Source organism: Takifugu rubripes, chromosome 21 (assembly GCF_901000725.2).
Source record: "Takifugu rubripes chromosome 21, fTakRub1.2, whole genome shotgun sequence".
In the NCBI taxonomy this organism is placed as follows: domain Eukaryota; kingdom Metazoa; phylum Chordata; class Actinopteri; order Tetraodontiformes; family Tetraodontidae; genus Takifugu; species Takifugu rubripes.
Window position 1 is genome coordinate 7,713,000 of NC_042305.1, and position 10,983 is coordinate 7,723,982.

Consider the following 10,983-nt stretch of genomic DNA (forward strand, 5'->3'; position numbering starts at 1 on the left):
AAAATGCCATCAACACAGCAATCTTGAGTAAACCCAGATTATGCGCATATTTCCCGGACACAAGCACAAATCTGTGTGTGGTTTAAACGCAGAAACATACAGTATTAGTGTACTGTTCACAGAGTGCCCTTTGTGGAGCTTTAATCATAACAGTTTTCTTTAAATGTTGCCTTTGTGGATGCAGAAACTTTGCTGGAAGAGGGAAACCCTTTGTGTAAACATGTTAGCAAAGTGCTATTTGGATATTTTTACAGAGCAGAGGGGATCTTAGAAAATGCAGGGATTTATTTATCGTTTATTATCGTTTTTCATTCTGGATTGTTATTAATGAGATTACGTTTTGGCTTTCACTCACAACAGAGGAACACCGTTAGGCCTCTGACACCTCTCCATTACTGATGACCTGTATGTTCGTGGTTTGTTCTGGTCTGAAGCCGCTGTAGCGTCTGTCCAGGCTGGGGTACTCCTCCCTGATCCTCCACACGCAGCAGCTGGGGATGACTGGGTGGCTGCCATCAGCCTGCTCCCCAAACCTCCAAAAGATGTACTGTCTATAGGCACAGTGGCGCAGGGTGGTGGTCTGGCCCGGCCCTGTGGGCGGATCCAGGGGGTCCCGGTACAGGAGGGCGGCTTCCAGCGTAGAGCGACGCAACACAAGCAGTTCGAACAGAGGCGACGAGGTGATGCAGGCGCCGTCACTCCTCCTGCAGCATAACTCTTCATGGGGGACGGAGGTGAGAACGCAACAGGCACACTTACACCAGGCAGGTGGGACGGTCTGTGGGCGGGGCTTGATGTCAGGGGGACAGTCTGATGTGGCACCAGACTGTAGCAGAGACAAAGCTGCTCTTAGGTGGCCGATGTCCTCCTGTAACAAATGGTTCCATTTATGCGTAAATGCTAAAAAGCTAAAACACTCACGGTGAATCCTATTAAGACTTAATCATCTGGTTATAGTGGGAAACAGAGACAGGACCAGTTATGGACGGCAGCTTGGTCACCTTTCGTGGTTGAACGCTTAGCAGTTTGCTGTCCTGTGCGCTCTTCTTCTGCGACTTCTTCACGAGCCAAATGTCATGCTCATCGACGTAGGACACGCGGAGGATGCACTGCAACAGTCACATCAAAAGATCCTCCTTATTAGGGACACACCCCAGATTTGTGAGCAAACATCTCCTTAAAGACACCGTCACCTTCTGTTTGTCTTGAACTGACTCCACTTTCTTCTTAGAGTAGTTCTGACCGACCTCCTCTGAGTAGCAGCTGGTTTGAATGAGCCAGTCGATCAGTATAGTCGTCTGGGTAAAAACCACAAACACGTTATACACCTCACATACACACGTCATCACAAGAATGGATTAATTATACTATTTAAAAGCTGATGTTCGTTGCTAATGTGTATAATTTACAATAGCTTTAGGCACCTATTGATTTTTAAATGTCATTTTTTAGGTGGTGTGGGTGGGGATTAAGGGCAACAGCCTTTCCCATGGTTTTACTTTGCAGTACCACTTCTACAAGCATCCTGCTTTAAAATGTTCCGACATGTGAATTTAATATTTCACAAAAAGTCCTCCATTTGCAGCAACAGATAGCACAGAAGACCGTGACGGCAGCATCAGCCTGCGTGTCTTACTAGAGCGTAGTATGACAGCGTTGATCCGACGTAAATGATGAGCTGGATGAAGCTGAACCTCCCGGCCTGGAAAGCAGCAGCAGACCGGTTAAAACTGCTGAGCTACATCCCTCTGTGCAATAAGTGAGGGGACACGGACAGCTGTCTGTGCAACACATCACTCACAATACTGTTACCAGCATTGGCACACTTAGTACAGTATATCAATAATGTAAACTTTGATTTCTAAAAAAAAAAAAGCACCTGTCCAAACACCATCACGTCAAACCTGATCCCAAAAGCCTTGTACAGCGTTCGTTCCTCCACTCCGTTTACTGTGTTGTACTTTGCGTACCTGCAAAAAAAGAGAAAAGAAGCTTCTTTAACATGAAGCAGATTCATTATTTATAAGGAACCTTCGGCTTTACTGAATCTGGGTCTCCGTCATTAAACTCAAGATAAATCTATAATTATGCATTAACAGCACCATCCGGACCTGAAAATGTGACTTTTGATCTTCCTTCACCTGAAATTTAGGCCAGGGTAGAGGGTCCTGTTGCTCTCCTTCTCATCCAGCCGTCTGAAGGAATATCTGGGAAGACAGTGGCTCCTGACCACGTCCAGGTTACAGTCCCACTTGATCTGAATACCAATAACGCCCCCCTGCGGTTGATTCAGGAATAACAAACACATCATTCTCAAAAAGAATTTCTAGGTTGTTGAATGGCAAACCAGAGCAGTCTGTGTTTTAGTTTTCTTATCACTGTATGGAGGCATTTCCCTTATGGGGTATTTAAAATCAGAGGACCTCACCTCCACTGCCATTTCTTGGAAGTTTTCCCCAGCCTCTCGAACCATGTCTCCCAGTCTGAAGATGGGACACAGCGAGTCGTTTTTTCTGTGACAGTTCTTCAGGTAGGTGTCGCTCATCTTCGGAAGAATGTTCCTCCTGATTACACATTATCTCCATTTTAAACAGCTCGGCTTTATAAACCTTCATTATTTTGCATTTCTCTGGGTTTGGGACGGTTGATTCACCTGGTGTAGTTGAATGCAGGAAACCTGATGTTGTTTTTAATGAGGACTGTGAAGTTCTCAGCTGCTGTCAACAAAGCAGGTCTGCATCATGGAATTAAGCACACGCAAATCCGTTTTAACATCAGAACTGCAGACAAAAAGCTACAGTGGCTTAAATCTAGGACACCAGTGGAATCAATAAACATAAAGGGTGTTTAAGAATAACAAAAACTGTTTTTCGATGTGGATAACCAATGAAAAACAGCAAGAAAAGCCAGATTTTGCTGAGAGAAATAAATTTTTGAAGGCATGTTTTATTAGCATGCTTTATTTTAAAATCCTCTGTTGTTACCGGGGAGGTTTGTTCTTGGTTTCTATTGGACACCACGCAGACACCTCACAGGTTTTCTTCAGTGCATCGAACCTCACGCACGATCCCGTCTGGATTCCTGTGGGAAGTAAAAACACACCCTGGATTTGAACCAATTGACGTGCTAATGAATGCCTGCAGAGGCTGTTAATAGTGCTGTTAAAGTATCAGCTAATGGCACAGTTGCTGTGAAGCCCTTGTAGCAACATATCTGACATGAAATATTGGATGTATTCAAGACCTAATGATTAAAAAGAGACTTGTAAAAAAAAAAATTCCGACCTACAAATTCCCCCTTTCATCCCGTTAAGGGAAAAGGTAAAGGATGGATGAGTGGACCAACTAAGCACATCATCCTTGGGTCAGAGAAGAGAGTTTAAACTTGTGAAAACTCTACTGTACGTAAAGCAACACATCTAACTATAACAGTGGATGAAAAGGTTTTGGAATTCAAGGAAATTGAGAAATTCATTTGAAAAAAATCAAACACTCCCAATAAATAACAGAGTGTCCTGTATAATAAAGACGTGAGGTTCCTGTACCGTGACTGTGCAGGTCCGAATAGCCTTTCTTGCAATCCTGGTCCTTGTTACACAATCTGCCGTTCTGGGGAATCTGGAATATAAAAGCTGTAGCAACATAAGACAATTTTGCCAACTAAAAATGAGATTAAGAGCACCAACTTGATCAAATATGATGGGAGAGCACCTCGGGGCATTTCCCCTGCTTCTGATTCCGCGTTACGAGGACGTTGGTCAACACAAAAAAGGAGTTTTTGCTCTGAAATGATAAAATGGAAGACTTTAAATCCACCAATGATTCTGGGATCCACGAGGGATGAGGCTTGTGCTTCTACCTGTGCTGCCGGCCCGCTGTAGTCCACCACGTCCCAGACCACCTCTCCAACCCCGGGCAGGTTAGTCTGGGCCACACCCTTCACCTTGGTGGTGACAGAGCTCACCACCAGGTCAAACTCCTGGTACTTTCTGTTCCATGTCATCATCACACTAGCAAGGACACAGATCAAGGATCTCTGATTTGCACGTGAAGCACAGAAAAACACCAAATCTTCAGAACGGGGACATTTTGGTCCTCAGTTAGATCAGGTCACACTTCTGTATTTAGGCTTTAAATGTTCGTGAAAGTTAAAAGCTTATTTTAGCACAAATCAAGAACGACTTACTTCCTATTTCAGTTTTGTTTTTCTGCAGGATTTCAGAAACTATTGCTCTTGTACACATTGTCAACATTTTTAAACGATATAAATTATTTAACACTGTATTAAATAGCCTGAATTTAAATCGGGAGAACCAGTGCACCAAAATCAAAATTCGCCCAGGTAGGGAGTGAAGACGCTCAAGCGTGTGCGTGCGTGTTTCCGGTCGATCTGGGTCGGAGACTTGTGCGCGGCTCATCTTGACAAATCCGCGTTTCCCCCGCAGATATGCGTGATTCGCATTTGGGGCACTTTCACTCACCAGATAAACAGAAGGATGAATCCGTTCAGGCTCCATTTCATGGACCCAAGCCGGACGCTCTGGATCCGGACCAATTTGTTGGTTTCGTACTGACAGAGGCTGCGAACACAACACGACATGACGGCGACCCGCTTCTGTGGAAGCCTTCCTCAAACGAACCTCTGACTCATTCCAGCTGCTCCTTCTTCCTGTTTGGACGGTCACATGTTCAGTCCTCCAGAGCAGCTCCGAACTCTGGACTCCCACACACCCTCTCACAATGATCCAGTCCTTTCCCGTCCTCATAATTCAGCCAGACAGCAGTTGAACATACTCATCACCTATGATTAGTAAGATAATTTAATATGCAACTGAATCTCTACTTATTTTTGGCTTGTTTTCCTTAATATAATTTCTCTATGTAGATCCATGTTTACGGACCAGTCCTAACTGGGCTGTCCATAACGGTGACATAAAGACTCTTTCAGTTCCCAGCAGAACACAGAGGAAAGTGAGCAGTGTGGACAGACGGTCCCAGGATGAAACAATAGTTCCACAGTTGAGTAGTGGAGCTGGAATTTGATACAGCTGCTACACCACTGCAGTTTTAGGGAACTTGCATTTCATGCATGAAAAGCTCTTGGTGAAGCGTGCGCGAATAAAATGGAGAGAAAATATAAAGGTGATGTAAGATTGGTTTAATTTTTTTTTTTTTGCACAAAGTGGACACACGACTGGACTTTTGCTCCAGATGTTTTGATAAGGTGGCGCCTTCATGGTCACCCATCACAGATCCACAGTCCTGTTCTCCCTTTAGCTGAACAACTTCTGGAACTTTGGCTTGAGCATCTCCAGCTGATCGCCCTGCAGCTTCTGTGAAATGCTCCCGATGTTCATGATCATCTCGTGAGCCTCGTCGAACAGCTTTTCGCCGATCTCCTTCTTCACGCGGTCTCTCCAGGCACTCAGCTTTGGGCGGCTCTCAAACACGTCAATGCCGGTTCCAACAGGCTGCAGAACAACGTTGGACAGGAGTTAAAATGTATGGCGCTGGTTATACGCACATAATTGAATGGTGCCATCCTCCATTTGCAGATTAATAAAAAAAAATTCTCCAGGGTTGTGTTATCGGGGGATTAATTGGAATGCCCCGTCTTAGCATCACTTTTACCTGCATGGCCTCAACAACAGCCACCAGATCAGCCAGTGAGATCTTGTTGCCCACGATGAACGGCTTGTCTTGCAGGAAGGTTTCCTCCAGCAGTTTGAGCGACTGCTTCAGATCCTCCATGGCGGGGTCCATCTTTTCCTTCGGTGCCTCGGAGCCCATTATGATAGGAAACAGACTCTGTTGAAGGGTGACAGGCTTCAGTCGCCTCCATAATCTGGTAGATACTTAGCTTCAAAAACAGAATCTCCCACAGTTCCTAAACATTATTGTTTGTTCGTCCACAATACAGAAACTGCTCGGGATGGAAATGCCCCTACCCAACCTGGACACGTGACGTCTGACCTCTGTATTTTGTTTATCATTTGGTAAAGAAGACCTTTGGATTCAACCCTGAGAGCAGCATTTACCGCTCACTTTGGATTGCCATCACAGACCTTTACCAATCCTGGCAGAGCTCGGTTTGTTAGATCAGTTCTAGACAAACTGGAACAAGAGGGAAAGTCCGCCCTTTCAGATGTGGAAGGGTCGGTGATGTGGGACGTACCCTGAGCAGGAAGACCTTTGAGCCGTGACTCCTGAGGTTCATGTGCTGCCAGGATAGGTACTCATTCACGCGAGCCCGCAGCTGCAGGTCGGCTGGGTACCAGTGATCGGCCACGGAAGATGAGTGTTTCTGCGCCAGGTACATCAGGATGGCAATGCTGCAAAAGAACCATGGGAGGAACATTCACAACCTTCTCCTCCTTCCTGATCAGTCCAGCTTTAAGTGATGCATTCAGAGAGGCAGGGCTGCCATTGTACCTTTCTGTCAGGATGAAGTTCCCATCTTTCATGACAGGAACTTTCCTCACGCTGCTGATTTTCCCAAACTCCTCGCTGAACTGCTGCCCTGAAAGAAAAACTCAGCCAATGTTTTCAACAAAAAACAGAGACATAGACTTGTGGAAACATTACAGGCCCTTTGTTTTTTTCCAGCACATTCTTTTATCCCCACTCTGAATGAGTTGAACTGTGACCTCCAGCTGTTTTGCTGTTCTAATCTGGGTTAAGTAACTAACTGCTCCTCACGCCACAGGATGAACTTGAAATGTGATTCAATGTGGTGGTATTAAATTATAGTCCAGAGACAGACCTTTTTATGTTTATGGTCTGCTCAGCACGTTCAAAGTGCAAACTTTAACTTGCAACTCCTGCAAACATGGGTTAAGCTTCATGCATTATCAACAAGACAAGCTCAAGGACTCAAAGCCACAATGATTTGGGAGTCAAATTAGTCAAAACAGTCATCAGCGCGTGCTTTGTTCAGGTTATTGTAGCCAGAGGCTGAGCTAAGAGCCATAAACATGCACAAATCAGAAAAGTATGGAGTCACATATCAAACTTCCTGTTCTCTCTCCTCAGCAGTGTCGGGCTTACCAGCGACAAGGTCGACATGCTTGAAGTCAAAAGGAATCCCGGCCACTTTTGCAAACAGGAAGACAGAGCGGCAGGGCTGGGAGAAGAGGTCGAGATAGAGTTCCATCGTGTCTGTAGGTTGCAGAAGCTTGCACTGGGTTCCCTCTGAGTTTTTCACTCTCCTACTGCGCGCACTCTACTACTGTCTTCCCAGAAACTCCGCCTTTCAACTGTGAGGCTCTGCAGCTTTTAAACAGTGGCGACAGTTCAAAGATAACAGACCGTCAGGGTTGAGCAGGCTGACCTTTGACCCCAGCCGAACCCAACATTTTGTCAACAAAGCCGGGATCATCACAGGTTTATTCTGCTGACATCTGTGACTCAGAGGTCATTTAATAATGAGGTTACAGCAGGAGGCGGGCAGAATGATCAAGTTTCACGCTGTTAAAAATGTGTGAATTGTTTTATTTTCCAATTTTGTTCTGTGGTGAATGCTTTGGTTTCACATTGTTTTGATCAAATAATCTACAATTTTCTATCCTAACTGACTGTTGAATGAGAATGTAGAGTGATTAACTACATTTACCTACCATGTTTACACTTAATTATTCTAATGCCATTGGAACCTTTTACTCCTCTACATTTTGAAAGTCAGATTTAGCATTTCTATTTTACATGTTTTTAAAAAATATATATTTTTCTATTGCTTGTATCATGATTAAAGTGGTTGGATTTTATTTGAATTATTTACTTTATTACTAGCACAATTTTAACATTTTGGTAATATAACTAAAAACAAAAACACCACAAGCTTTAGGAAAAAGGCTTGAACATTGACATCATCCTTACTTTTTTCATCAACAACAAAGTACATTTAAAGGGAACTAAAGAATAATTGATTTTTGTTGGGTTTTTATATCTGAAGTCAGAGGTCAGAGAACTCACAATAGAATTTTTATGGCATTTCTTTGATTCTTCAGATCAGAAAAATGTGTATTATGTAAATATTGTGTGTTTGAAGAGAATGATAAGCATTTGACTGAGAGTACAAGCACAAACGGGGGTGTTGAGTTGAATGTCAGCATAGTTCTCAAGCACTTATCGTCACAAAGCAAATATTAGAACATGCAGCTACAGAAATATCAGTGTAACAAAAGAACGAAGAGGCAAAGAAGAATAAAAGGCAATAAATCATGTGACATTTGTGATGCACTGGTACAGTGACGTTACCATGTAACCTTCATCAAAAGCAACAATAAGAACAACAAATCTCACAACAAAAGAACATGCTGCAAATGCTGTAAATTTACATCAGGTTAACTGGAACACCACTAATTGCTCAGTTTGTAGTCAGGCACAGGTGTTTAATTGAGGACAGAGGTCGAGTGTCTCACCTAAATGATGTCTAATTTCTTTTTACGATGCGCTAACATTCACCGGTGACTCAGATTTGAGTGCTACCAGCTTTAATTACCTTCAGAAGTACCATGGGAGAATCATTTTCTCCTGGAGCTAGAATGAGCACAGCCGTCGGGCTCTGCGATCATGCTTGAATCAGATGATTTGAAGCTGTGTGGCATCGCTCTGTTCCTTGTCCTGGGAGTCCTCGCCAACCTTTTCAACCTGGGTGCAATGCTGGGGCAGCAGCAGGGGAGAACTGTGGCTGTCATTATTTGCTTCATCTCGCTGGGCAATATCCTGCTCCAGACCTCCACGTGTGTCCTTGTGGCTTCCATCAGGGCTGGGGTGCTCTGCCGCCCTCACTTACCCTTCTTCTTCAGCGGGGTTCTGTATGTTTGGTTCATCAGCAGCTCCGTCAGCATCTGGTCTGTTGCCTGGCTGAATGTCTTCTACTGTGTGAAGGTCTGTAGGTTCTCCTGGATTATCTGCAGAACCCTCGAGGAGAACATCTCTAGCATCCTGAACATTACCATGGTGATAATGTTCCTGACCTCCTGCGTGATGTTCACCCCTTTCTTCGGCCTCCACTTCCAAGACCAACACGTGAATGCGACAGAAATGGGTGCTTGTGTCATCAGGAAACCTCTGCTGCCAGCCTGGGTTGACATCAACACCTATGTGATCACTTTTATCTGCTTCCTCACGCTGATGCCCTCCACCATCATGCTGCCCACCTCACTAGGCCTGGTGGTCTACCTCTGCAGACGTACGGCGAAGACGCAGAGGAGCAGCTCAGCAGAGTCCTACCTGCTGGTCTGCAGGCTGACAGTCGCTCTGGTTTGGGTTTACCTCACCACTCTGCTCATCATCTCGCTCTACTACTTCCATGCTCTCTTCGCTTCAGGGCTGAGTGCAGACGTGCTCTTCTCGGGCTTGTCCTTTTATTGTGTGGCTTGTGCAGCGCTCCTCAGCTGCTCCAACAAACACTTGAGAGGGAAGTTGAGAGCGTTGCTCTGCAGAGGAAAGAGGACAAATACAATGGTCATTAATGCAGAAGGGGAGTAGGAGCTGATTTGTAAGGCTTTCTGTTGATGGAGGAATCTGAAACCAATTATTTTTATTCTGTAACCTGTTTACTGTCTGAAGAAATGAGTGAGAAAAACGGATTATTTCTGTCAGCTGATGGTAAGATGCAATTTTTTGAAATCTGTTCAGTGGTTTTGAAGTACCACCTTGTCACCAACAGGGGGAGATAGAGACTTATCACCTCTGGAATATCTCAAGTCAACAGGCGGTTGCGCAGTATGGGAAAAACATTTAACCTCCACCTGGACTGCAAATAAATGACAATTCCCGACTATTTTTTTTCATGTAAGTGATGATAGTAATGTTAATAGAAATGCAATAGATGAATCCTGAAATATTTAGTACCCAACATTTAGGTACTTTGCCTAAAAACAGTTCATCACAAAGTCAAAAATCAGTCAAGAAGAAAGCTGACCACATCTCTGCTTAACGGAACAAGAGACTGATACAAAGATTGCAACAGTGCACAAACCCATGAATGAACTCTGGGCTAGCACAATTCAGGAAGTGATGACGACTCAGCACCAGAGCAGGAAGCAACCTGGGTTCTGTCCAAGTTTCACCAAAGTCCAAAAAGTCGGAAGCAGGGAAGATGTTAGCCTGAGTGTTAACAAAGCGCAGTCATCAGCAAAGCTGTAGCCTGGGTCCAAACTGGAGGGACGACCAACAAGAAAATTAGGATTTTTGGTGATTTGCCAGTGGAGAGGGACTATTAGGAGGCAGTTTAAGAGAAGAGGCTGGAGGCTGCCTTGAAGTTGACCAGGAGACATAAGAAAAGGCGAGCCACAGTGATGTATGAGCCTCTTTCAGTTTGGAATCTGTTTTTAATCGCAGCCAGATTACCAGGAGAGTCCCTGGAATTAACAACCTAGTAAAATTTGAAGTTGAAGCTTGCTGGATGTAGGAGCCAAGTGGCCCAAGATTAAATTTGCCACATAAGAGGTTCTGTCTGCACAAGAAGATTTGGTTACACCACAACAAAAGCAGAGGGAGCAGAGCAGAACAGGGCACATGCTAAAGATGCTAGGCATTTAAACTTCAATGATGCTTTTTGGAGTAATACAGCTCTATGTCCAGACACCAATTCTCAACAAGAGAAGAAGAAAAATTAGTTTATTTGGTTTTTTTATATGATGTTAAACAAGGTGCACATCTTCATCTTATAATAGTGGTCATAATGTTAAGCAGAGCAGATGGAATATGCAAATTAAAAATGTATGAAAAATATGACCGGTATAGAATTTACTAATTTATGCTTGACTTAAAATAGGCTAACTAAGCTCTGTCTTCCTGTTTGCAAAAGAGGCCGGGATTCCTTAAAAGATACCCAAACAGGACGTGACATCAAACACATCTGACCACAAGAAGTGCGGCGAGTTCTGACTATTCCTCGAACTGATGTACTCAAGGAAATATCATGATTTGATTGCAGAGGATGCTGACGCGTAGCACCCGCAGAAGAAAACCTGTG

At 44.2% G+C, this 10,983-nt stretch overlaps 3 protein-coding genes across 4 annotated transcripts; 1 reads left to right on the forward strand and 2 right to left on the reverse strand.

Moving 5' to 3' along the window:
• Positions 1–275: 275 nt before the first annotated feature.
• Positions 276–4,685, reverse strand: p2rx7 (purinergic receptor P2X, ligand-gated ion channel, 7). 2 transcript variants are annotated; one of them, XM_003974676.3, is made up of 13 exons: positions 4,481–4,685; positions 3,859–4,009; positions 3,711–3,782; positions 3,545–3,617; positions 2,985–3,081; positions 2,654–2,734; positions 2,429–2,564; positions 2,142–2,278; positions 1,880–1,970; positions 1,637–1,702; positions 1,194–1,298; positions 1,002–1,109; positions 276–868 (listed from the first exon to the last, which is right to left on the reverse strand). In XM_003974676.3, exons 1-13 carry the CDS (start codon positions 4,597–4,599, stop codon positions 371–373), a joined length of 1,734 nt encoding a protein of 577 aa, XP_003974725.1. In that variant the 5' UTR covers positions 4,600–4,685; the 3' UTR covers positions 276–370. The 2 variants fall into 2 exon arrangements, with proteins under 2 accessions (XP_003974725.1, XP_029686013.1); XM_029830153.1 differs by lacking the exon at positions 4,481–4,685 and having other exon boundaries at positions 3,545–3,631; positions 3,859–3,935.
• A 451-nt stretch (positions 4,686–5,136) lies between these two features.
• gstt1a (glutathione S-transferase theta 1a) lies at positions 5,137–7,271 on the reverse strand. The gene is made up of 5 exons (XM_003974545.3): positions 7,047–7,271; positions 6,432–6,519; positions 6,175–6,331; positions 5,631–5,807; positions 5,137–5,470 (listed from the first exon to the last, which is right to left on the reverse strand). The coding sequence occupies exons 1-5, from the start codon at positions 7,150–7,152 to the stop codon at positions 5,273–5,275; spliced, it is 726 nt and encodes a 241-aa protein (XP_003974594.1). The 5' UTR covers positions 7,153–7,271; the 3' UTR covers positions 5,137–5,272.
• Positions 7,272–8,570: 1,299 nt separating this feature from the next.
• On the forward strand, positions 8,571–9,491 carry tas2r1 (taste receptor, type 2, member 1). The gene has a single exon (NM_001078602.1). The coding sequence runs from the start codon at positions 8,571–8,573 to the stop codon at positions 9,489–9,491; it is 921 nt and encodes a 306-aa protein (NP_001072070.1).
• Positions 9,492–10,983: the final 1,492 nt, after the last annotated feature.